The sequence below is a fragment of the Lissotriton vulgaris genome, chromosome 2_1, assembly GCF_964263255.1.
Source record: "Lissotriton vulgaris chromosome 2_1, aLisVul1.2, whole genome shotgun sequence".
NCBI classification, from domain to species: domain Eukaryota; kingdom Metazoa; phylum Chordata; class Amphibia; order Caudata; family Salamandridae; genus Lissotriton; species Lissotriton vulgaris.
Genome location: NC_141687.1, coordinates 2,123,110,517 through 2,123,138,246, shown reverse-complemented (window position 1 = coordinate 2,123,138,246; position 27,730 = coordinate 2,123,110,517). Strand labels below are relative to the sequence as shown.

The 27,730-nt window shown below is 46.3% G+C and overlaps 1 protein-coding gene across 2 annotated transcripts in view; it reads right to left on the bottom strand.

Annotated features, from left to right (window-relative positions):
- Positions 1-4,691: 4,691 nt before the first annotated feature.
- The window catches only part of LRRC49 (leucine rich repeat containing 49), a 1,183,445-nt gene continuing 1,160,406 nt past the window's right edge, over positions 4,692-27,730 (bottom strand). For both annotated transcript variants that reach the window (XM_086959021.1, XM_086959022.1), the window contains one exon: positions 4,692-5,042. In XM_086959021.1, coding sequence (XP_086815147.1) covers positions 4,839-5,042 — 204 coding nt within the window. In that variant the 3' untranslated portion in view covers positions 4,692-4,838. The remainder of the gene's footprint in view (positions 5,043-27,730) is intronic.

Sequence of the window (27,730 nt, the reverse complement as noted above, 5' to 3'; positions counted from 1 at the left end):
CGCCACTGTCGGGGTTTTATTTTGTGGGTTGGGGATCCCCCAAAGCCCCGGGGACCACAACCTCCCTCGGACTTTTGTAAATTATTTGCAGGGGCCATGCGCAGTGCCCCCAAGACCCACGGACCATAACCTCCCCAGGGCTGTTAAAATGATGGGACGGGGGCCGCGCCCCCTCCCGGAGCCTTCGTTGGCCCTGTGGACCCTCCCTTGCACCCACCCCCCCCCAGGGCCAGCTCCTGCAATTGCCATTTGCTAAGACAGCGCCGGGGTGGCCGGCTGCAGACTGCTGATTTGCACGGTGAACACAATACGGCATGGAGATCCAAGGGGTTCTATCTAGTTCTGCTGGTAAGGAGTGAAAAAACTGACTTATTATAGTCAAAATACTAGACAGACAAATAAGGGATAATAATATTAGTAGATTGTTAATTTCACTTTAGAATGGGGCGGTTGTTCTAAAATAAACTCCCTTACACTTGGAAGCAGATTAAGATATTCTCACAAGAGACCAAATAGTCTACCTCTCCAGGTGCAGAAATTATAGGAACCCGTTCTGGGTTAGAATTTTCACCGGAACTAAGGTAGGGGGATCCTTCATGTTTACCAAGTACACCGTATTAGAATGTACCGCATGAATTTCTCCTCTACCTGCTAGAATCGCCATTACTATCATTCCTACATACTACTGTATTGTTGTATGTATGTAACATGACCATATTCCATCATATTCAATCTCCTCTTTGTGTGTTCACCTCTAACCCCTGAGACATGCTATGAAGTGTAGTAACTTCAGTTGTGCATTAATACATGGATAGTGCTTTACCTGCTCTAAACCAACTGCATGAAATCTTTACTAAGTACAAATAAACAGACAGGAACAGATCACATGCTGCAAACATTATAAGTGTGCACATTTTCTTCCATCTCCAGGGGTGCATGAAAATACCCGCTATCAAGGCCAGCTTCATTCTGGGAACGTTATTAAGTCTCTATTTTCATGTGTTTTCCTTTCTTGGTAGGATTGAAGGAATGTGAAACTGGATATTTTTACATCTATTATTATCTTTTGCAACGTTCCCATCAATTTTGTGCAACTCCGTTTTTGTAAATAATCCAAAACGTTATATCATCAGGACATGCCAGAGTTGTATAAACATGGTAATTTATTGGACTATAGCAAGAAAAAATAAAAACGTAATTATTTTTCCACTGTGCCCACTATGCATGTAGGGGCCTTAGGAAAGAATAAGGCCGGCGCAAAAAAAATTGTAAAATCATCACCTGAATTGCTAATCCAGGTGCACCAAATAATTAGAGGTTATGGAACGAGATTTTGCAGTCTTTCCATTCCTTGGCCGTTCCACAGCCAAAAGGAAAATGTTCTTTTTGAGCTTTTTCGTACAGTGACGTTTACAGCACTGTGCCCAAAAGTAAGGTTTAGAGTGAAAAAATGGAACCTGAACTGTCACTGAATTAAACTTCGGACGTCATCCGTATGTGTCTCATACTCTTCAAATTTTTGGGAAAAAACCCACATGATCTTCATTGAAGAACTTAACAAACCATTATAAGGCCCTGCTATTTCTGGTCGATGATCTTTTGCAGGCAGAGTTTCATGTAGGAGTCTTTGTCGCGGACTTCCTTCACCGCATCTCTGACAAGTTCGATGAACATCTGTGGCCACAGTTTCTGGAGGGATTCGGTTTTTGTACTTATATCTGTAGCTTCTTTCACCAAATCCTGAACATAGGTTTTGCAAAAAAGATTCTTCTCCCTGATTTCCTGAAAAAATAAACAACATGTTTGTACGCTAGGAATCACGTTAACGTGTATAAAATAAAATAATTCTCTCAATAAACTAAAGCGATCTGAACTGGGGGTGAAAGAGTTTGTAGTTCCCAAAAGCATTTTAATCGTATTGTATGATTTATCATCTTAAAGGACAACTTTTAACGGATTTAATGTGGGCCATGATTCACCCACAACTAGACTTGTGTGGAGGACACCTATTAATGGATCAGTTATAGTTCGATGTGGTATAGATTGTCTGTTTGGTAAATTAGAATTGTTGTAGTTGAAAATAATCAGCAACAGAAAAAAGACTCACATTGATGTTACTCTGGATCTATACAGTGCATCGGCATTTGGAGAAAATACCAAGCGTTTGTCAATAGTCTCCCTCTATACATGAAAGTTCCCTTATAAACAGGAAAGAAAATCATTATTATAATTTATCCAACCAAGGGGTCAACTTAAAATCCTTGGGTTTAGGGAACTATTTTTGCATCTTAGCCACAAGGCATACAACAAATGTTGAGGCACAGGGAACACTAACCAGTGCGTGGTATTCCTCTTTAGGATTCTGGCAGCCTCCTTTAAATGCCTCAAGGATAAGGTGCGACAGATTCCAAATGGCAATATATTTGCAACAAAAAAAGATAAATAATTACCAAGGATTCAGGACTGGACAAGCAAAAAGGACAAGTTGGGGAGCTGGTACTTTACAACTGCCTACTACGGGACTCATTCTGTGGTAAAATGCCACATCTGAACTTTAAGTACAGGGATCTGGCCTCAGTTGGTTCTACACAATTTAGAAAATCCTCACAGTTCATTCTGTCCTTAAAGTCCAGAAATATGGCAGTTAACTCATCGGCATTAGTGTGGCATAACACTGATTGTTTGTATGGTCCCAGTACCTCTTCTTTAGACTAATTAAAGAATTTTCTGTTTCGCTTCAGGTTTGGTCCATAACTTAGGCATTCCAAGACTAAAAAGCCACTTCTTAACACCAAGATATTTTTCCTTAGGAATGTCATGCAGTATTGTCAGCAACTGATTCTCATAGGGAAAGTGGGAAGTCATTGGTCCATACTATTATCCAATAAGCCAAGGGCCTAAAGAACAAGTTACTTACCTTCGGTAACGCTTTTTCTGGTGGATACAGTATCTGCCTGTGGATTCCTCACCTTGTGAATATGAGCTTGAAGCTCACTTACCTTCCTTGCCGAGGTAATCTCAATCAGGAAGACCGTTTTAAAAGACAACAGTCTCAAGGGACACCTGTGCAAAGGTTCAAAAGGTGAACCCATTAAAAAAGTAAGCACAAGGTTCAAGTCCCATTGAGGCACAGTAAAGGGAGTAGGAGGAAATTTATTCATGAGACCCTTCAAAAATCTCAAGACCACAGGAGACCGCCATCTCCCTGGGGCTTTATTTAATTAGGCGCTGGTGCACGCGCCCCCCGCTGTCCCAGGAACCGCCACTGTCGGGGTTTTATTTTGTGGGTTGGGGATCCCCCAAAGCCCCGGGGACCACAACCTCCCTCGGACTTTTGTAAATTATTTGCAGGGGCCATGCGCAGTGCCCCCAAGACCCACGGACCATAACCTCCCCAGGGCTGTTAAAATGATGGGACGGGGGCCGCGCCCCCTCCCGGAGCCTTCGTTGGCCCTGTGGACCCTCCCTTGCACCCACCCCCCCCCAGGGCCAGCTCCTGCAATTGCCATTTGCTAAGACAGCGCCGGGGTGGCCGGCTGCAGACTGCTGATTTGCACGGTGAACACAATACGGCATGGAGATCCAAGGGGTTCTATCTAGTTCTGCTGGTAAGGAGTGAAAAAACTGACTTATTATAGTCAAAATACTAGACAGACAAATAAGGGATAATAATATTAGTAGATTGTTAATTTCACTTTAGAATGGGGCGGTTGTTCTAAAATAAACTCCCTTACACTTGGAAGCAGATTAAGATATTCTCACAAGAGACCAAATAGTCTACCTCTCCAGGTGCAGAAATTATAGGAACCCGTTCTGGGTTAGAATTTTCACCGGAACTAAGGTAGGGGGATCCTTCATGTTTACCAAGTACACCGTATTAGAATGTACCGCATGAATTTCTCCTCTACCTGCTAGAATCGCCATTACTATCATTCCTACATACTACTGTATTGTTGTATGTATGTAACATGACCATATTCCATCATATTCAATCTCCTCTTTGTGTGTTCACCTCTAACCCCTGAGACATGCTATGAAGTGTAGTAACTTCAGTTGTGCATTAATACATGGATAGTGCTTTACCTGCTCTAAACCAACTGCATGAAATCTTTACTAAGTACAAATAAACAGACAGGAACAGATCACATGCTGCAAACATTATAAGTGTGCACATTTTCTTCCATCTCCAGGGGTGCATGAAAATACCCGCTATCAAGGCCAGCTTCATTCTGGGAACGTTATTAAGTCTCTATTTTCATGTGTTTTCCTTTCTTGGTAGGATTGAAGGAATGTGAAACTGGATATTTTTACATCTATTATTATCTTTTGCAACGTTCCCATCAATTTTGTGCAACTCCGTTTTTGTAAATAATCCAAAACGTTATATCATCAGGACATGCCAGAGTTGTATAAACATGGTAATTTATTGGACTATAGCAAGAAAAAATAAAAACGTAATTATTTTTCCACTGTGCCCACTATGCATGTAGGGGCCTTAGGAAAGAATAAGGCCGGCGCAAAAAAAATTGTAAAATCATCACCTGAATTGCTAATCCAGGTGCACCAAATAATTAGAGGTTATGGAACGAGATTTTGCAGTCTTTCCATTCCTTGGCCGTTCCACAGCCAAAAGGAAAATGTTCTTTTTGAGCTTTTTCGTACAGTGACGTTTACAGCACTGTGCCCAAAAGTAAGGTTTAGAGTGAAAAAATGGAACCTGAACTGTCACTGAATTAAACTTCGGACGTCATCCGTATGTGTCTCATACTCTTCAAATTTTTGGGAAAAAACCCACATGATCTTCATTGAAGAACTTAACAAACCATTATAAGGCCCTGCTATTTCTGGTCGATGATCTTTTGCAGGCAGAGTTTCATGTAGGAGTCTTTGTCGCGGACTTCCTTCACCGCATCTCTGACAAGTTCGATGAACATCTGTGGCCACAGTTTCTGGAGGGATTCGGTTTTTGTACTTATATCTGTAGCTTCTTTCACCAAATCCTGAACATAGGTTTTGCAAAAAAGATTCTTCTCCCTGATTTCCTGAAAAAATAAACAACATGTTTGTACGCTAGGAATCACGTTAACGTGTATAAAATAAAATAATTCTCTCAATAAACTAAAGCGATCTGAACTGGGGGTGAAAGAGTTTGTAGTTCCCAAAAGCATTTTAATCGTATTGTATGATTTATCATCTTAAAGGACAACTTTTAACGGATTTAATGTGGGCCATGATTCACCCACAACTAGACTTGTGTGGAGGACACCTATTAATGGATCAGTTATAGTTCGATGTGGTATAGATTGTCTGTTTGGTAAATTAGAATTGTTGTAGTTGAAAATAATCAGCAACAGAAAAAAGACTCACATTGATGTTACTCTGGATCTATACAGTGCATCGGCATTTGGAGAAAATACCAAGCGTTTGTCAATAGTCTCCCTCTATACATGAAAGTTCCCTTATAAACAGGAAAGAAAATCATTATTATAATTTATCCAACCAAGGGGTCAACTTAAAATCCTTGGGTTTAGGGAACTATTTTTGCATCTTAGCCACAAGGCATACAACAAATGTTGAGGCACAGGGAACACTAACCAGTGCGTGGTATTCCTCTTTAGGATTCTGGCAGCCTCCTTTAAATGCCTCAAGGATAAGGTGCGACAGATTCCAAATGGCAATATATTTGCAACAAAAAAAGATAAATAATTACCAAGGATTCAGGACTGGACAAGCAAAAAGGACAAGTTGGGGAGCTGGTACTTTACAACTGCCTACTACGGGACTCATTCTGTGGTAAAATGCCACATCTGAACTTTAAGTACAGGGATCTGGCCTCAGTTGGTTCTACACAATTTAGAAAATCCTCACAGTTCATTCTGTCCTTAAAGTCCAGAAATATGGCAGTTAACTCATCGGCATTAGTGTGGCATAACACTGATTGTTTGTATGGTCCCAGTACCTCTTCTTTAGACTAATTAAAGAATTTTCTGTTTCGCTTCAGGTTTGGTCCATAACTTAGGCATTCCAAGACTAAAAAGCCACTTCTTAACACCAAGATATTTTTCCTTAGGAATGTCATGCAGTATTGTCAGCAACTGATTCTCATAGGGAAAGTGGGAAGTCATTGGTCCATACTATTATCCAATAAGCCAAGGGCCTAAAGAACAAGTTACTTACCTTCGGTAACGCTTTTTCTGGTGGATACAGTATCTGCCTGTGGATTCCTCACCTTGTGAATATGAGCTTGAAGCTCACTTACCTTCCTTGCCGAGGTAATCTCAATCAGGAAGACCGTTTTAAAAGACAACAGTCTCAAGGGACACCTGTGCAAAGGTTCAAAAGGTGAACCCATTAAAAAAGTAAGCACAAGGTTCAAGTCCCATTGAGGCACAGTAAAGGGAGTAGGAGGAAATTTATTCATGAGACCCTTCAAAAATCTCAAGACCACAGGAGATTTAAACAAGGATGGCTGATACAGAGAAAAGCAGACAAAGCTGAAAGATAACCCTTGACCGTAACAGCAGCAAAACACTGCTGCGCCAAAGAGTGTGCAAATTTTAGAATATCAGACAATTTAGCCTTCAAAGGGTCAATGGACTTCTCTCCACACCAAGAAACAAACTTAGTCCATCTATAAGAATAAATAGATTTAGTGGGATCACGCCTGGCCGATAAAATGACATCCACCACATCATGTGGGAGAGAAAATGAATTCGGATTGCCCCGTTCAATCTCCAGGCATGAAGGTGTAAGGTCTGGAGGTGGGGATGTAGAACCTGCCCCTCCATCTGAGAGAGGAGGTCTGCCCTGAGAGGGAGACCAAGCGGAGGGAACGAGGAGAGGTGGAAAAGATCTGTGTACCACACCCTTCTTGGCCAATCTGGGGTGATCAATATAACTTGAGCTCGGTCTTGGCGAATCTTCCTCAGAACCCGAGGAATCAAGGGTATGGGAGGAAACGCGTAAAGGAGTTGAGAGCCCCGACTCAACTGAAACGCGTCCCCCAGTGCTCCTTGCATCGGAAACCGGAGACTGCAGAACGACGGGCATTGAGCATTCTTGTGAGTGGCTAACAGGTCCACCGGAGGAGTTCCCCACATCCGAAAGACGTGACGAACCACATCCGGGTGAAGCTTCCACTCGTGGTTGGCCGACAACTGCCGACTGAGACTGTCTGCACGCATGTTCAGAACTCCGGCCAAATAATTTGCCATCAGACAAATCTGATGGCCCTGAACCCAGGACCATAGGCGCAGAGCCTCTCTGCAGAGGCAATGCGACCCTACTCCTCCCTGCTTGTTGACATACCACATTGCGGTCGTGTTGTCCGTCAGGACTTGCACCGACTGACTGTGAAGGGATGGGAGGAAGGCCTTGAGTGCCAAACATATCGCCTGTAACTCTAGAAGGTTGATGTGAAGCAACCTTTCCTCTGGAGACCAAAGACCCTTGACCTCCAGATCCCCCAGATGAGCACCCCACCCTAGGGTGGATGCATCCGTTATCATTGTGGCCACCGACGCTGCCAGTTGAAAAGGCTTTCCTTGAGACAGATTGCCTTCCACGCCCCACCAAGACAGATCCACCGCAGCTTCTCTGGAGATCCTAACTGACTCCTTGAGATCTCTGTTGTGCTGATACCACTGCCTGCGGAGGCACCACTGGAGCGCCCTCATATGCCAGCGTGCATGGTCGGCCAACAGAATGCAAGAAGCCATCAGATCGAGCAGACGAAGGACCTTCAGGACTGGAACGACCGCTCCATTGTGAAATAAAGGAATCATCTCCTGTATGTTGCAAATTCGGTGAGGAGGAGGAAATGCCCAACATACAGTTGTATCCAGTACCGCACCTATGAACAGGTTGCGCTGGGAGGGCACCAGGTGAGATTTGGGTACATTTATTGAAAAACCCAACCTGTACAACAACTGAGTTGTAACCTGCAGATGATGGCGAACCTTCTCTGGAGATTCCGCTTTGATCTGCCAATCGTCCAAATAAAGGAATACCGGTATCCCTGACTTTCTGAGATGTGCCGCCACCACAGCCATCACCTTGGTGAAGACTCGAGGTGCAGTAGTAAGACCAAACGGAAGGACCGCAAACTGGTAATGCTGCGAACCCACCGTAAAACGGAGATACTTCCTGTGCGACTTCAGGATGGTAACGTGGAAATATGCTTCCTGCAAGTCGATCGACACCATCAGGTCTTCTTGCAGCAGCACTTGAAGAACCTGTGCAACGGTGAGCATCTTGAACTTCTCCTGCTTCAGGTAAAGGTTCAAGATCCTGAGATCCAGGATTGGACGAAGCCTGCCATCCTTCTTGGGGATCAGGAAATACCGGGAGTACCATCCCTGACCCCTTTCCTGCTCCGGAACCACCTCTATCGCACCTTTTCTTAACAGTGCCAGGACTTCCTCCTGCAGGAGCAGCAGGCTGTCCTCCATGCAAAACCCTTGGCAAGGAGGGTAATTTGGGGGAAATTCCCGAAAGGGAAGAGCATACCCATTCTCTACGAGATTGAGAACCCAAAGGACCCGCATGATCCGGAATGGCGGATTTAGGGCTGGTCTGCTGCTGTAGGAGGGGGGTGGGTAGAGGAAGAGGAAGAACCCCACAGGACCCGCATGATCCGGAATGGCGGATCTAGGTCTGCTTTGCTGTTGTAGGGGGGGGTGGGTAGAGGAAGAGAAAGAGGAGGAGCAGGATGCCTGACGTCCCAGAGGACAAGCTCTTTGTCTGCTTCTGTAGGATTTATACAACAGATTTTGTTGTTGCTGCTGCTGCTGCTGTTGCTTGTAGGGATGAAAAGAAGATCTTCCAAAGCCCCAATACCTTTTGCTCACAGACCCTCTAGTCTGCAAACCCAAAGACCTGGCTGTTGCCCTGCTGTCTTTGAACCTCTCCAATGCAGCATCCGCCTTTTTACCAAAAAGGCCTAAGCCATCAAAGGGCAAATCCATTAAAGCAGCCTGAACATCTGTAGAGAACTCGGAAGTCTTTAACCAGGCAGCCCTTCTGGTGGCGATTGAAGATCCCATGACCCTAGCCACTCAATCCGCTGTGTCCATTCCGCTCTGAATGACCTGCCGAGCAGCAGCCTGGGTGTCAGCAAGCACCTCATCAAATGTCTGTCCTCTTCAGGAAGTTTAGGGGTCAATTGTTTTACAGTATCCATTAAGGCGTGGAAATAGCGACCCAGGAGACAAGTGGCATTCGTAGATTTGGGGCCCATACTTGCTGAGGAAAAAACTTTCTTAGCAGATTGGTCCTGCTTCTTTGAATCCTTATCACCAGGTACCTGGGGAAAAGCACCTGCAGATCTTTTAGAACAGGCCGCCTGAACCACTAAGCTCTCTGGCAAAGAATGAGGGGAAAAAAAGTCTGGATCCCCAGGAGCCACTCTAGAACGCCTAGCGACGGCCTTAGAAACTGCAGGAGCCGTAAGAGGCCTACTCCAGGATAGGATCTGTTAAAGCTTCAGTAAAAGGAAGCATAGGTTCCACCACAGATGAGAACGAATGGAGGACTTCAGTTAAAATGCTTGATTTATACTCCGCAGTGGGCAAATTCAGCAGATCTGCTGCTTTCTTGATAACCACATGGTAGGGGGCCACATCTTTAGAAGGAGCATCCGACACGAATGTTAAATCCCAATCAGGGGACAGTTCTAGTCCACTTGCCTCCCTTAAATCATCAAAATAGTCATCCGACTCTTGGAGCTCACCCTCTTCAAAATCAGCTTCGATATACCTCTACTCCTCCAAAGGGTGCTGGGCTTCACGCCTCGACCTCTCCTTTCGAAGTAACGTCGTCGGATCCGGAATCGATTCCGAAGCAGCCGGGGTCGGCGTCGAAGACGGCGCTGGAGCCGGCGTCGAACTCCAAGTTGGAAGACTATACCGAAGATCTCGAGGTCGGACTGGAGCCGGTGACGCAGGAAGCGGCGTCGATGACTTCGCCGGAGCCGAGAAATGCCATGGCGGTGTCGGCGCCGGCATAAACGGTGCCAGAGCATAAGCTTGGGGAACTCCCAAATTGTATGCCAACGGACCCATGGGACCAGCCGGTGCTCCAGAGGGGTACATGGCTCTTGCATAAACACCATACATGGCATTTAAGAACTGCGAAGGGTCTTGACTTGGACCCGGAAAAGGAGGATACAAACCGACCACCTGTTCTCGAGGAGGCTGCACCGGAGTCGACTCTTCTTGTTCCTCGGGCTGGTGAGCAGGAGTCGTTGAGCCCTGAGGAACCTCTTCCTCCTCCTGAACTGGAGACTGGGAAGGAGCCGGAGAAGGATTCGACGTCTGAGCCGGTGAATGCTTCGGCGAATCCAAGGGCAAAGCCTCACCTTCCGGATCCCGCGCTGGAGATGGAGACACCATACCCTTTCGATGCCGTCTACTAGGCGACTTCGCTCTTGAATCCGACTCCTTTCCTGAATGGCGCCTTGACCCATGCTTCCTCTTCTTATGTTTCTTCTTCGTAGATCTGGAAGCATGTCCCGATGACGACTTTGAAGCCGACCTCGACCTCGAACTCGCCTTGGCCTCTTTACCTTTCAATTTTGCAACCAGGAGCTGCGCCTCACGTTCTCGAAGGGCCTCCGGAGTCATCTTCCTACAGGAATGACACCCTTGGACGTCGTGATCCAACATAAGGCACCATATACAGTCATCATGCGGGTCAGTGATGAACATCATCTACCCGCATTCGCCGCACGGCTTAAAACCAGTCTTCTTGGTCGACATCACGAAAGGAGTCAGAACACTAGAAAGAACTCAGAAATTCACAATAGTAACAAAGTTACTATCGACGCTACATAGGATCCCCCGAAAACCGCTAGCGTCGACGACGCAGAAACAAGGGAACTGATGTCATCACACCAACGTGGGCCTATTGTGGAGTCGGTGACGTCAGCAGAGCTGCATGTGATGCCGTGCCTCTATGACGTCGTCCACGTCGGCGCGAAGCTACAAAAGAATTTCCGAATGTTGCTGAGGCAAGGGGATATTCACAAGGTGAGGAATCCACTGGCAGATGTATCCATCAGAATGTAGCCACATGAGCTATATTTTTCAGGCCGAGATACAGGTGATTAGAGGTTATGGGTGCATTATGGAGTAGTGCAAGCACATCTCTAATAAAACTGTTCTCTGTTCTTTCAATACACCGTGTGATATTCAAACCACATAGTTCAGCAACATACAGGGGTGCTGCAACACCTTTTACCCAGTAGATTTCAATTACCAGTAGTACAAACCTAACATTTGAAATCTTCAGCTTTTTGGATATATCAAAGCTCACATGTTGTAACACCTGACACTTGGCTATCTGTGGGGATCATGATAGAGTGTTAGTGAGCTTGACCCCCATATAATCTAATTGTTTAACTTGCTCCAAATATATGTTGCCCAATTTAATCTTGCCTTTGAAGGGCCTATAAGGGTTAAAGATCATGAATTTAGTTTAAGCCACATTTACTTCTCACCTAAATTGCTCCCAGGACAGTAAAATCAGATTCAGTAAAATCTGTAACCCCATGTGGGATTTTGAGATTAATAAGGTATCGTCAGCGACTAGCAGTGATGATATCTTCTGTCCAGCAATCATGGGAGATCACCCAATCAGTAAATTAATCGATCATTCTATTAATGTATAGGGTGAACAGGATTGGCGCTAAAATGCATCTTTGGCGTTCTCCCCTGTCCACCCTAATGCGTTGGGTCAGTTCACCTTTTTGGCTTTATCTTATTAGGGCGGAGTTGTTAGTATGGACCCTTATTATAATATGCATTAGGTTTTGCGGAACCCCCATTTGCTCTAGGGCTATCCACATTTTCCCTTTAGGGATGAGGTCAACAGCTGCATGTAGGTCAATGAATTCTACGTATATATGTTCTCTTTTAATAGACACATACTTTTTAATTAAGAGAAACCTAAAACTTTGGTCGTGTTTTCTTTAGACCCAGCTTGCAATTGTGATAGTTTGTTTTTCTCTTGAATCCAGACTTGCAATCTCTCTAGCAATTGCAAAAACAACTTCTGTGTAGTACCAATAAGGCTTATCGGCTTATAGTTTGAAGGATACCACCTCAGCACCTAACCAAGAATCAGGTACCTCTGCCAACTTTACAATTACATTAAAGCTTCGATTAGGAATAAAGCTCCTGCTTAATGGTACTGAGAGGTAAAGGGCACCTGAAATGTTATCAAGGCAAAGGGATTTTTCCTCTGTAATGTGATGAGGGCCATCCTAGTTTCATCTAAACTAAAAAGAACCGGATCAACAATGTTCATGTCCCCAAATTTCCCAGACCACTATCTGCCATTTTCCCCTAACTGGGTGTGAGACTGACTCGTGTAAAGTGTGCAAAAGTGATTTACCAACACTTGTGGTTGGATGTGATGCATTTCTACCATTATTTCGTTTTTGGATCCCTTAGCTATCATGTGCCAGAACTGCTTACTATCCAAGTTTGCAGCACAGAGAAGATATCTCCAAAGGGCCTCTTCCCAATTTCTTTTAGCCATTTTTGTGAGCTGCTTTAAATTTGTAGGTCTCGCCTGAGCCATCGCACAAGCGCTGCACTGTGAGGCTTATAGTAAGGACTTCCATCCCACAAATCTTTTCCTCATGTTTTTTTTTTCCCGGCCACACATTTGATTGCCCATTTACGTAAGGCTTCCACAAAAGAAAGCATGCAAATTACCAAAGGCCCGGGTATGTCCCGCCTTATCTTTAAATGTCCCCTCCCATAGCTTATGTGTCCCGGAAGCGAGCAGCGGAACCATCTGTTTTCCAATTATCGCGCCAGCGGTTGTTTACATTTTCCTGACTCGCGGTCGTGTTGATTGGAAACAGATGGCATTCACTTTTGGACAGCCAGCGCTTGTGCCTGTAACAGACCCCCATCAAGCTCTCCCCACTCCCTTGCTTGGCCACAGAAACCCTTTCCCCTCCCTGCACGCTCCCACACACACCAGGGCAATTGATGGCAATGTATGCGAGGAAACAGCCGAGACTCAGTGCCTTTTTGCAGCATGTCCAACGAGGCACGACACTCGTCACGTGTGTGCTCAATTGAGTTTGACCCCGTGCATTGTGGGTCCAGGCATCTGGCTCGAGCCTTCAGTGGCTCACCCACCTCTGCTTATCCCCTACTCAATGCATTTACTGTCCTAGCGTCCGTACGTTCTCAAGCATAGGCTTTGGGTGTTTCCTGTCGCTGCACTTGGGTTCCCCGTGCGCCATTATAGATTTGGGGGGAGGGAAGAGTGTTGGGCGACAGGGATCTTCTATATCTTTGTACGTGCGTCTGTCTTTTCTATTGCATACTGTGTCGTCGCTGCGTCTGTCCCCGTGTCTAGACTTCGTCAAATGTTAGACTCATGTGGAAAACGTCTTGCGATCAGAAGGTAAGTAGTTTTCTTCTGATAATCAGTGAACGGGACCTGGTGCTATGTACGCAAATAATCCAGCTTAAACTCCAATTTTCAAAGATTTTGGCACAAAGGCTCGAAAGCATATTTCCATTCAAGGACTATACCCATGCCTGAAAGAAACCAGAGGCTCGTGCTCCAGAACACTTTTTGCAAGAATAACGAGGCTGCAAGTCAACTGTTTTTTATCTTCCTATACTGGATAAATCTTGAGCCAGGTGTATATGAATATCGGTAATAGCGTGCCGGAAACCAGCAGCTCTCCATTCAGCAGATAAACAAAGCAACTGACAAGAAGAAAACAAGTATTGGCATAACCAATAGGTCTCGCCTTAGGGATAGTATGAGCATTTAGCCATGCAACAGTTGATGTTGTTGAACCAAGGATATTGTGCTGTGTAACTAAGCACTTATAAGGTCCCAAAGGTGAGACCTATTGGCTATGCCAATGCTTGTTTCCTATTGTAAACCACTTGATTCCTATGACTATTTTTAGGTCAAGCCAATAGCGGCAGAGCGCATGTGCTGCTCGCTTTGCGAGGCATGCAGTAGTGGAGTATGGAGTGGAAGCTCCGGCCACTCCCCCATGTTTTTAATTGGCTTGTGCCATTGTCTATCATAAATGCTGCTGTCTGATTGATTATGAGGTTTGTTAGTCCCTCATTATTATGGTCATGTCGTCATTTGTACCCTCCCATGGATACTGGCCCCTGTACTTTGAGTGTTACACAGTACGGTATGCTATTTGGACTGTGAGCACTAATTGGTCCTTGTCTTCTCGCCCCCGTCTCCCCCACAACCTTGTCCTTGATGCAATGCAATAGGTCTTGCGTAAATGCGAGTCCTATTGCATTGCAAATCCTTGTTTACAGCAGCCATTAGCTCGGCTCTGAAAGCCTTACAATGTTTGTTGTACCATTAGAGTGGAGTGGTGTGGCTCACTGGTTAGAGGCGGCAGACCCGGAAGCAGAGGTCGGCCCGGGACCAGGGTTCGATTCCCGACGCGGCAGGGTCTTGAGCCATGGTCAGCGGACTCGATAATTTTTGCCTCTGTGCCTACTCCAACCATGGGTCCCACTCAGCAACTCTGGGCAATAGCTTGCTTAATCTCTACTAACGGCCCCATCAGCGCCGGGGATGCTTGTCTTCACCTTGGAGATGCCCAGGAGGGACCATCTCACAGGGAAAGCCATGATGGGTTCCCCAGCGGTATCCAGCGCCGGGACGCCCCTTTGCTGGGGTAGCTGTGCGCTTTACAAGTATACGACATTTAACATTTAACATTACACTTTGGTACTACTAATAAACTCAACCCTTTTCTCTTTATAGAAGAATGTTTTGATTTCCCCTGAAACTACCAAACAACCTGATTATGGTGTGGGCTATATCGACATACTATTTGAAGTAAGTCACGTGGCGATTGCAGTACAGTAGTATAAATTTGTGCTAAAGCCGCTGCGTAGCCCTAAGTCATCGACTACTTGACTTTTCTCCTGTTGTTACTTAGCACTATAGGATTAGGGTTATTTCCCACTGTTGGTGCCCGTGGTGGATTGAAAATATGCTCCAGTTTTAATGCCAAATTGTTATGAATACTATCTAATCGTTTCTATGACACACATGTCAATAAGAAAATGTAAATATATTGTATCCATCAGGAAATAATTGATCCTTTTTTGGCAGTTTACCCTTTTGAAGGTATGACTCAGATCTCTACCGGAACTAGTACGTCAGTTACAGACTCTTAGGGGATATTTTGAAGCGAGGGATATTAACTAAAAAGCCACTTTGATGTTTCTGGCAAAACTAACCTGGGTCAACTAAGGGATCTTCCTACCTCATCCTTTTCCTCTGTGAGAATTGACAGCATGTCAAGGGGTTCATATGTGACATTCAAGAACCAAGCGAGAAACACACAACTACCATACTCAAAACTTTCCAGGAACTCACCCAGGACTAGAATGGTAGGTGAATTTTGGGTCTGAGTGGAAATTCTATTGTATATATTTACCAGGAGAATAGCCTCTTTTCCCTTAGCAGTTAGGGGTCTCAGAGCCAGGAGATCTTTAGATTTTAAGTTATACTTTTTGACTGTACAATCTAGATATGTTTTGATCCAGATAATGAGACACCAGGCAGCTTGACCCACTGTAGTAGGGGATGCTGCAATGCTAAAATGTGCAAACAAACACAAATGGGTCTAACATGTTGGCCAGGTCTCCTGAAAAATGCATATATCAAAACCACCTATAAAATGTCCCCATTCTTCACAGTTGAGTTTTAAGACCTGCAAGATTCCAGGACAGAATCTTAAAATTGCTGTTGGTTTCTATTGGTGGTTCGATCAGTTCTAGGGATTGCCTCCTCTCAGCCCTGATCTCGCGGTTGATTGATTAGCACCTTCATTGTGGATATCCACTTTGGTCAACCTGTTTATCTTAGCTTCGGGGGGCAATCCCTCCTCCCATTATGCCCGAACAACATCCCTTTCTCCTATGGGCTTGTGCTGTCTACTGTCATCTCACCCTGATTCCACTAGATTAGGTTTAGGCCCAAAACCGCTAAGGGACTCTGCTGATCTCGTCTCAGTTAAGTTAAAATTGAACTGAATTATTGACCCATTAGGAGGAGAAGAGTGTTGGTCCATGTTCACTAGACCAGCCCCAACAGCATCATCAGCTAGTTCTAGAGTAATATAGTCAAATTCTTCACTATAGTAATGTCGGTTGGTAGCTAAGATGTCAGATGTCAGATCTAATTATAGACCAACAGTTTCTACTGTCTGATCCAATGGGTAACCTTGTTGATTGTTCTCAATTTTTTCGCATTACTGATGACATTTTAGGGACATTTATAATATGTATTCTGCAACCATGAGATCCCCTTGGAGGCAAGTGGCTGGAATAATTAATTTCATTCATGTTCATTCTGTGGGATAGTTGTTCCCCACCAGGGGATGGATCTTGTTCTCCCCCCCTTGTTAGTTGAATGGATAGGGATGCAACCTCTCAGCCCTATTCTCAGTAACAATATCATGAGGGGTATGGGGGCATCTCACATGGGGTCTAGAAGAACATTCATCTGTGCCCCTGCTGTTTCAAACCGATTAGAAACGGAGATTGTCCTGGTAATTGATGCTGTGCTATCTAGCCACTACACTCCGTGATTTTGTTGTGGCCATCACTGTGAGCGGCCGCTGTGAGCTGCCGGTTGCCGGCATCTGAGTTCTTTGCTGAAACCGGCTGAAAACCGCTCTGAACCTACTGATATTTCTTTAAGACCAAGCCCCCCGCTAATCAGACTAGGTCCGGCGAGGACAGCCCAGGACAGCAAACCTGCATCCCTGGTTGTGGTCACGATCAAATGGGAGGTGTGAGATTCGAGCCCGGAGAGCTGCTCGGAGCCGCCCACAGGATACTCGAAAATTGTCCGAAAAGCATCTAAGGTTGCCCGAAAGCAGCAAGTAGGTGGGTGAGGTGGCAAGGAATAGGGGTAGCAAGAATTACGGTTGTTGGTGTCTGGGCGTGATAGCGCATCTGTAGTTGCAGAGGGCAGCCGGGAGTCATTGCGGAAACTGATGCGGCCCGGCCGGGTGCGGGCTGCGGTGCTCTCTACGATATTCTCCAAGCCCTCTGAACCTTCAAACCTTCGGACCTCTGGGTCATTGCCTTAGTAAGAATACATCAACGCCATAGAAATATTACAGGAGAAGGTTTAACCTGCTTTCCCTCCATCTATCCTCTCTCATGTTACAACAGGAGGCGGAAATCTAAGCCATGTTTAAATCTGGTCTTCACTTGGCGACCACGGTGTTCTGGTGTGCACTGGTAGTAAGAGGACTCTTTTATTAATCTAAATATATTTCTTTTGATAAATCAATGTATCATAGGCCTCACAAAGTTTTCGGTACAACCATAAAAAGCTTGAGCCATACCTTCTCATTTTAAATAGCTTAAACGTAAGCCTGAACATAAGTTCTCTGTGTGGTGATCAGAAAGTTAGAACATTCCCTGCAATTTTCGTTATAGAAGAATCTTTCAGTACTAATCAAATATATGTAACATACAAAACCCTTTAAATAAACAAAAATTCCAAGTAGTATGGTCTATAAAAGGTTGCGGTCCCCCACTGTTCATATGAAAAAACTGGGCACAGCACGAGCATTACTCAATTACAGGGCATCCGTATAATGTCTCAATACGTAGAACCGACAGAGAAATCAGTAATAACAAACTTTTTTTCCCCTACAACTATATGTACAACTACAACTAACCCTAAAAAATGTCCTCAGGAGAACCAGCTGGAGCAACCTGTAACTACAGATAAAGATAAAGTTGTAGTAAGAATAGAGAGCTTAGTCTCCAATCCCCCTCTACTCAAGGTTGTAGCTCACCAAAGTGCTCAATTGTCGGACCCCTCGAAAGTCCAAGACTTAACAGTGTCCCAAGAGCTTAAAGAGACTATGGAACTTCTGCCCATGAAAGACCTTCCAGGACTTTTTGTTAAAACAGAAATCCAGGAGGGTCTTTGTGGTCTCTTCGCTCTTTGGAAGGACGGGCCATCATAAATCACAAAACTGGAAGGATTCACTGGAATTCAAAAACAATCAGTAAAATAAACCATAAAATCTCCCAAGTTCTGCTAACATCCGTGGATAGAGTAGGCAATCCTATAAATAGATTTGAAGCTACTATACAGTCTGTAGTTCCCTCTCTCAAAGGAAACACAGCAAGGCATGAAAACTTTAAAATATTTCAAAAAGGAAATAAAGCTGATAATAATTCTCGACAACTACTAAATATATTGACTAGAAATCAATTTCATTCTTTCTGTGTGGTAAGACAAAGAGAAATAAGGAAACTGAAAAAACTCCACCAACGGAAAAAGGAGCGAGAAAGGCAAGCCTTAAGAGATCGTGACTGGGTCGACATCCAATTTGCAGTAAAACAAAGAAATAATAAAACATTTTGGAACATAATCTCTGCACAAATGGGGATACGAAAATCTGCTCAAGTCACACCAGTATCATCATCTGACTGGGAAAACTCTATTCTAAGGCTTTAGAAACCTAATGATCAGCATCTGATCTTCCCCACACAGTATCAAGCGCCGAAGAGCCAATGCGACCAGGAACCAATGAAAGTTTCAGCCTCACAAATTTCAACTCTTATATCCTCTGCCAGGTAATCTGCAGCAATTGGACCAGACAAGTTCCCAATTAAAGTTGTACAAAAAGACGCAGACAACTGGAGTAAATTCTTAGCCCCACTCTTCCAACGTTGCCTGAAAAGTGGGGAAATACCAGAATTTCGGCGGGCAGTGTGGTGGTCCCTTTCCTTGAAAAAGGCTCAAGAACGAATCCAGCAAACTACAGCCAAATAGCTCTTCTCGACGCCACCGGCAAGATCTTTGCAGCTTGCGTTTTGGAACACTTAAAAGACTGGACGTTTTCGAGAAAAGTGATCCCTATGTCTCAGGCTGGGTTTTGTCCAAAGCATTCAACATTGGATAACATCGCTGTGTTCCAAACAGTACTCGACAAATATGTCACGTTAAATGCTCATCGTTATATTGTGTTTTTATTGATTTTTCAAATGCTTTCGATAGTGTAGATAGATTGACTCTATGGAGAAAACTGGCGAATTTGGAGATTCCTATAGATCTTTTAGCAATAATAATCTCCCTTCATACATCAACATTGTGTAGAGTCCAAATGGGGGGAGAGAAAGGCCTAACCAAACCTTTCCCCACGAAGAATGGGCTGAAACAGGATGCTTATTAGCTCCCCTATTATATGGCCGGGATACCCGTCACCCCCTCCCAACACAATCCCTAAGAATGGGAAAACGGAAACAGTTCTTGAGCTTTTGGAAGGCGGGAGGGAGTTACCCTCCCGGCCGTATTTATTAAAAATATGAAACAAAATTTAAAACATTAAAATAACAGTTTCATATCATGTACAATTTCATTTACACATTACGATGTTTATTGGCTAACCTTAACATATCTCTAATACAAAGGTTCTCCTAGCCGATTTCTAAAACATCCTGTAAATGCATTTCTCAAAATTCAAATTGTACATCCTAACATTACGGGCCAACGGCAAGGTCGTAACCGGTGTCAGATCCCTAATACCAGAACTCCCCCCCTTACTTGTGAGGGGCGGGCGCACAGAGGACTGTACCTCTGTGCCAACTTCCAATTTCCCTTGTCTTAACGGGGCCCCATATTTACTCAACGCCATCTTGGTGGTCGTCCGAGGACTCGTGTGAGGTGTCTAGAAGGTAGCGTAGACCCCTCTCCCACCCCACACTGCTTACCACATCCGCCGTCGCGGATGTCCTGGCCCCGGGAAATTCCCAGGAGGGGCCCGTAGCCCCTCCTCCCCAGGGAGGGGCCTTGACCGCCTTTCCTTTCGGCGGCCCCATCCTTAGAGGGTACCGCCTCCCCGTGTGAGGGGCCAATGGCCGCCTCCCCCGGGCGCTCCCATCCATAATGGGTGGCGCCCCACCTCTTGAGATCTTCCAATTACTGCTCACCGATCATGACCTTACCGCCCGACCAAAAATAAATACGACAGTTTTTTAACCTAATGAGGACGGAATAAACAGTTACAATGGACATTTTAGCATCAACTTCTAACTATGCCATTACTGCTCTTTCAATTCAGCTGCAATATTTCGCCTAAACAGAATAACCATTTTATTGTCACATCAAAAAAAAAAAAACAATCCAACTTTATTTGAAACAACCTGAAAAGAGATAATATCCTCGTTAATCAACTTTATTGCAATACAAATCGCTGCCATCAGGGGCTGGTGGGTGGGTCAAAATTGGCTCCTTGTTCCGTCTCGGGCTCACACGTGCAACGAGGGGGTGCAGCTTCCAAGCACAGGAACAAGAGGATGCTTTCTTGGATTGTTGCTCCTTTTATTCTTCCTCGGGGGGGCGTGGACCCTCCTCCAACCGCCCACGGGGCGTGTCCAACGGTGTAGGTGTCTAGGACAACCCCTCTTGGACGGGAAAAGGCGCGGCCCGGCTACGCCACTTCGGGCATACCAGCCGAGACACGCCTCCCACCCAAAATGGTTTCCCGGGGGGATCGGGGCACCCCACCATACGTTCGGGGGGACCGAGTGGTCGCCCCTTTCCATATGGCCGGGATACCCGTCACCCCCTCCCAACACAATCCCCAAGAATGGGAAAACGGAAACAGTTCTTGAGCTTTTGGAAGGCGGGAGGGAGTTACCCTCCCGGCCGTATTTATTAAAAATATGAAACAAAATTAAAAACATTAAAATAACAGTTTCATATCATGTACAATTTCATTTACACATTACGATGTTTATTGGCTAACCTTAACATATCTCTAATACAAAGGTTCTCCTAGCCGATTTCTAAAACATCCTGTAAATGCATTTCTCAAAATTCAAATTGTACATCCTAACATTACGGGCCAACGGCAAGGTCGTAACCGGTGTCAGATCCCTAATACCAGAACTCCCCCCCTTACTTGTGAGGGGCGGGCGCACAGAGGACTGTACCTCTGTGCCAACTTCCAATTTCCCTTGTCTTAACGGGGGCCCCATATTTACTCGACGCCATCTTGGTGGTCGTCCGAGGACTCGTGTGAGGTGTCTAGAAGGTAGCGTAGACCCCCCTCCCACCCCACACTGCTTACCACATACGCCGTCGCGGATGTCCTGGCCCCGGGAAATTCCCAGGAGGGGCCCGTAGCCCCTCCTCCCCAGGGAGGGGCCTTGACCGCCTTCCCTTTCGGCGGCCCCATCCTTAGAGGGTACCGCCTCCCCGTGTGAGGGGCCAATGGCCGCCTCCCCCCGGGCGCTCCCATCCATAATGGGTGGCGCCCCACCTCTAGGGATCTTCCAATTACTGCTCACCGATCATGACCTTACCGCCACAGGCCGGATAGTTGACCGGCTATCCGGACCCCCCACAAAACTCCTACTAAAGGTCATGGCTACACAAACTTATTAACCAAGCTATGAAGTCACCTATGAGTAAGACATTTCCCTCCCGGGACAAATGGACCCGATACCAGATACATATGGTCCCCCCGGATACATCCATGCGGAACGCAATGCAAATTTCCTGTACGAAACAACCTACCCAATTTGTTATTAACCTTTTTTACCGATTGATTCAAGGCTGACACAGAAAGGGCCCCCCGCCACACCTTCCGAGGAATCATGTGTGACCATGCAATCGTGCACCCCGGAACCCTTCTCGCCAACCAACTTACTGAGGATAAGATTAACTCGAGAAGTACTCGTCGACCAATGGTCACCAAATCATTGCCCCCAAGATGCACTATGATTACAGACGGCGGTGACCTTGTCCGCCCTAACAGTCCCTCCATAAAACCTCGAAACTGGTCAATACAGAGCCTGCCCCTTCCGTGGAAGGTCACCCTGTACCCGTATTCCCCAGCCACGTGAATCATGTCACCTGCTTTGAATACGTCCGCGGCGCGCCTCACGTATGAGTGGCCAACGACCGACACCACTCTTCCCTCAGCCGGTGATCTTTGACCGCTGGTGCCCAGGTGTCGGGTCAACTGCACAGTCCGCCCCGCAAAGCCTGCTCGTGAAACTGTAAACCAAACAGAAGACAAGAAGCGTGAGTGCATGACATTAGCTTCACAACATGTGCAACCGCACATACCTTTTGTAACAATTAGAAGACCAACGCCCCAACTGTTTCACCTTCTCCACACTCAGACCCCTGGCTGTAGCCTCTGTAGCAGCCCCTATCCAGAAGGAATGGGTCCCAAAATCGCTCGGGTCCAAGCCCGCTGCTGCGATTGCCATTGTTAACACCCGCTGAAACTGAAATCTAGTCAGTGGGGTGGCGTTGGTGTGTCTCAGCAAGCTCCCCCCCATGATGCCGCCCTCTGCGCTAAATACTCCTCCATGCATTTTACCGGGCACATGGGAGACCCCGGGATCCGCTGGATTACCACACTGTCCCCGATGGCTCCCTGATCGGTCTTGGACTTGGCTATTGTGACCACCATTGTGGCACCCCTTATCTGAATGTGTTCTCGACACAGGCCTCCCCCCGTATCCTGCTTATTCCTCGCTACCAGCTCGCTTACCCGCATAGCCCCATGGAATGCTAATGCAAAAGCGGCCCGGAACAGCACTGTCTCCGTTTGAGATGAACAAGTCGCAGGGAGTACGGACATTAACATGGACAACCTCGCTAGATCTATCGGGTGCCTCTCATCCTCCCTACGGCCCTCAAGGCGTTGCCACCCACGCAGTGCCTTCTTTACGAGAAAGGACGATGTGGGGTCCTGGATGCCATGCGCCTGCGCCATAAAGGCAATGGCGGCCCTGTGTCTATTGGCTGTTGCCAATGATCGGCCTGCCTGATGTAGTGCTACCAGAAATTTCAGGACATACTCCTCCTGCCCCCAATGCTCCCCCCTAGCTGGACCCAAAAATGACCAGTAGGAACGGAACGCTCCTTCATATGCCTTCCTTGTCCTGGGTGCTAGACTCTCTCCCACGAGGTTTTGTAATCCGGGGCACCGAGAGACCAGAGAGCTTCGGGAAATGGTGCCGCCACCAAGTCTGCTGAGGGCAGAAAACCCCGGAAGGCCTGCATATGGGAACGAGAGAGTGCATCAGCTGCCTGGTTCAGTACCCCCGGCACGTGTCTTGCCCTAAAGTGGACGTTTAATCTCATACATAGCAGGACAATTTCCTTCAGTAATCTCAAAATCCACTTGCAGCGTGCTGCCTGATTATTGATACATTCCACAACAGTCATATTATCCGACCAGAACACTACAGCGTGATCACGAAACCCCTCTGGCCATGTTTTCAAGGCTACCAGAATGGGGAACAGCTCAAGAAACCCAATGTTACCTGTGAGCCCACTATCGTGCCACCACGCTGGCCATGTTTGCGCCGACCATCGATTACCAAAGATGGCGCCAAAGCCCACACTTCCTGCCGAGTCGGTCCACAACCCCAGCTCCTCAGAGGAAGCTGATGGTTTGTTCCACACGACACGACCGTTTAGATCCGCCAGAAATGCCAGCCATATGAGCATATCCTGGCGAACCTCTGCTGACAGTCTTGTGCGGTGGTGCCCTTCCTTGAGGCCCACCATGGCTTGTGCGATAGAGCAGGAAAAGGGGCGAGCCATCGGTATTACTCTAAGGGCAAAGTTAAGCTGACCCACAGTTTGTTGCAACTGATGGAGAGTTACTTTCCTCTCGCCAAGGCATATTCCAAGAGAGGCCTTAAATTTCATTACCTTCTCCATGGGTAAACGAAAGCACCCCTCCACTGAATCGAGCTCAATTCCCAGAAACTCGAGTGAAGTAGATGGCCCCACTGTCTTGCCTGGTGCCAATGGCACGCCGAAATTTTTCATGAGATTACAAAATTCATTCAAAGCCTGTTCACATTCCGTGCCCCCGGCTGCCCCCAGAAACAGAAAATCATCAAGGTAATGCATAACCTGAGTGAAGCCCGTGGCTCTGGTGTACGCCCATTGCAAAAAAGTACTGAACTTCTCAAAATACGCACAGGAGATGGAGCAACCCATCGGCATACATTTATCCATGTAGTAGCGCCCTTGAAACACAAAACCTAAGAGACGCTGATCTTGTGGGTGTACCGGGAGCAACCGGAACGCTGACTCGATATCTGATTTAGCCATCAGCGCTCCGGGCCCCAGGCGATTCAACATGGCGACGGCCTCATCAAAGGATGCGTACCGCACCGAACAAACTCCCGGGTCAATCGCATCGTTCACCGAAAGACCCCTAGGAGCGGATAAATTATGGATTAATCGAAACTCACCTGGGTCCTTCTTGGGGACTACTCCCAACAGTGAACAAACAAAGTTAACCACAGGCGGATTCACATACGGTCCCGCAACCCGACCTCGGGTCACCTCCTTTGCAATTTTTGCCTGTACCACCGCCGTATTTTGTTGAACAGATAGTTGATTTTTACACTGTGCTTCCCCCCGAAAATCCCCCGCCGGGATGTGGAAACCATACGAGAAACCATCTCGCAACACCCCAGCGGAGACATGATCAGGGTATTCGTTCAGCCAAGGGATCAATGCCATGATGTCAACGGGAGTAGGTAACGGTGCCCCTCGGTCGATGTTAGACCTGTTTGGCTCCTCCTCTACCTCCTGTCTCACCATTCTTGGCTCTGCACAAACTCTCGGGGTGTGAAGACTGCCCGCACCCTGTACACTCATGCCTGAACTTGCATGTCCCTTGTGGCCTAGTGCACTTGCCTCTGTTAAAGCTCCAACAGACCCCTTTTTTACCTGAGTTCCCATTATTCTTTGTGTGCTGATCCCCGTTGGCGCCTGCCCGAAGGGGCGCCGCCGAATAATGGCGGGAAGGCTCTGTCCCATTCCCGCCAAAAGAAGACGACTTCACCGAGTTCGTCATACCCTGCTTCTGCCATGAAATGGAGTCGAAACAATCCCACGTCAGGGATGAGTCGTGTTCCTTGGCTTTACGAAATTTGTTATCATAACTCATCCATTGATTGCCTTCGTATGATTCATAAAATTCCATAATACGTGTTTGATAACAGGCTAATTCCGCCAACAGTTCAGGCCTACGTTCCCCCATGATTGCAGTGAACATTCCAAAGGCCCTGGCCCAATTAGCGATCGTTTCATCTACTCTGAAACCCGCCATTTTTGCACGCCATACACTCGGATGTAACAACTCCTTCTGATTTTTAACGTGCTCTATCTCATAGTGATCGGTCAACAGAGAAAACATATTCACATATTTATCAGACCAGATCCTTTCTTTCACATCCATCGGAATATGCTGCACCACCCTTTCCCTCCTTGAGGGTAACGATCCCACCCCCGCCATTGGCAACGGCTGCTTACCCGAACCGGTAGCTGTATCTGTTGTTGCTGCCGCTCCAACGCTTGCCGCCGGCCTTTCCGAGGGAACCTGCGGGGAAACAAGAGGACAAGGTGCCTTCGCAGCATCTCTCAATTGCAGCAACTGCTTCATTATTAACCTGGCCTCTTCGGCCGTGTCTCCTGGTGCCCCACCACTCTTGTTGTTCTTGCCCAACCATGTCGCCAACTGGGCGGCCAGTTCGGGGGGCATATCCTCCTCGCTAACGGGTGTAACTACTACAGGGATCGGCTGTCCCGCGTTCGGGATCGGAACTGGGGCCTCCACCGGACCGACCGGGCTTGCTGGAGGGCACTCGGGCACCGGGGCCTCCCCTCCTGCCGCCCTATTCCTGACCCTTTTACCTCTCCCGGCAGGGACTACTCCCGGCAATGCTGGTCCGATGACTTTCTTCGGTCTACCCGTGCCATTCATTGCCGCCATCTGCTTCTTCATGTTCGCCATGTCCTTTACCAGCATGCGAAGCATTTGTTCGGTCCCAACCTTCTTTCCGACCTTCTTGCCAGGCATCGTCTACGGATATTCAATTCGAGGTCCTGGATCCAAAGCTTCGGACTCACTGAAAGAGAAACACAAAAAATTACAAGCTCTCAAAATTGGCTCCTTGTTCCGTCTCGGGCTCACACGTGCAACGAGGGGGGTGCAGCTTCCAAGCACAGGAACAAGAGGATGCTTTCTTGGATTGTTGCTCCTTTTATTCTTCCTCTGGGGGGGCGTGGACCCTCCTCCAACCGCCCACGGGGCGTGTCCAACGGTGTAGGTGTCTAGGACAACCCCTCTTGGGCGGGAAAAGGCGCGCCCCGGCTACGCCACTTCAGGCATACCATCCGAGACACGCCTCCCGCCCAAAATGGTTTCCTGGGGGGATCGGGGCACCCCACCATACGTTCGGGGGGACCGAGTGGTCGCCCCTTTCCATTCTCTATCTATATTAGTGATTTACAGGGGCGTCTTTCACAAATTAAAAAGCACCCTCGAAATTAGCACAAGTTCACATACATTGTTTAATGTATGCCGATGATATCGTTATACTCGATCGTACCCCAATAGGCCTGCAAAGAAAGCTGAACGAATTAAATCAATATACGACTGAAAATGTTCTGGTGCCAAATATTACTAAAACTAAAGCTCTCACTTTTAGTGGCAGAAGGAAACATTTATCTTATATTTGGTCATTAGGAGGTGTACCAATCGAGGCAGTAAAAGAGTATGTCTTTTTGGGCTGTGTTTTCACTTTTAATTTACAAGACACAGCCCACTTCCAACACTTAAGTCAGAAGGCAGAATCCCACGTTGGGGCTCTGCAGAGACTGTATCGCTCTACGGGAAATAGACATTTTATACCAATGCTGGAGGTTTATGGCATGAAAATCCCACTGATTCTATCATATGCCATGGAATACACTCAAATTAAAACATGGCAATCTATAAAAGTAAAGGAGGGAACCATACTCCAAAAATTGGTAAAAGTGTTGCAGTCAGTATCAGTACAAGCTCTTCGATTCGAGCTATCTCTAATGGGAATTTCGGCTCGAGTAATGTCCAATATCACAAGGTGGGCGGCGTACAACCTTCTACATGCAGCGCCAGACACATGAAGGCATTTGTTAAAACTGGAGACTTTTAGAAATGAAGCGTCTGGGTATACTTTCAATAGGAATATGTTTAAAAGCCTTTGAGGTTTCACAATGCACTGTTGCACTTTTACAGGAATGGTCTCCAGCGCTCTTGAAACTTTTAAAAACATTTGGCCCCTAGACTCAGCTATGAAATGGATACAGATTATTCCATTCAATTAAAACATTATAAAGCGTTCGCATAAATTATGGAATTTAAAACGTATGCTCCCTATTTATGATTTCAACTAGAGAACGGGGTAAGGCGCTATATCCTGCATTTACGTTTGGATATACTCCCATTAGCAACATACTTAGCCAGTTGGGACGGTACAAATAACTCTAAAGGCATATGTGAATTGTGCAAAGGTGGCCGACAAGATTTGCTTCACGTTTTATTAATCTGTCCTAATGCGAGTATGGTAGAGGCTCGACGACAATATATAACTCCAATTCAACTAAAGTATAATGCTATTGTAGCTCATGATTTAATTATGTTGTGTAACTCTACAGTCAATAAATCTGTATGCCATAACTTGTTTAAGTTTCAAAAAAGTTTCTTGAAGCTGTTCTAAAGGTAAAGCGCACAATCTTAACATTTTTTATTTTTTCAGTTACTCAACCTTAAACAATGGCAGTCATGACATTAATCATACATTGATGGCTTAGTTACACAATGATGCTTAATCTAGTACACATTTACTATAATGGAAGCAGT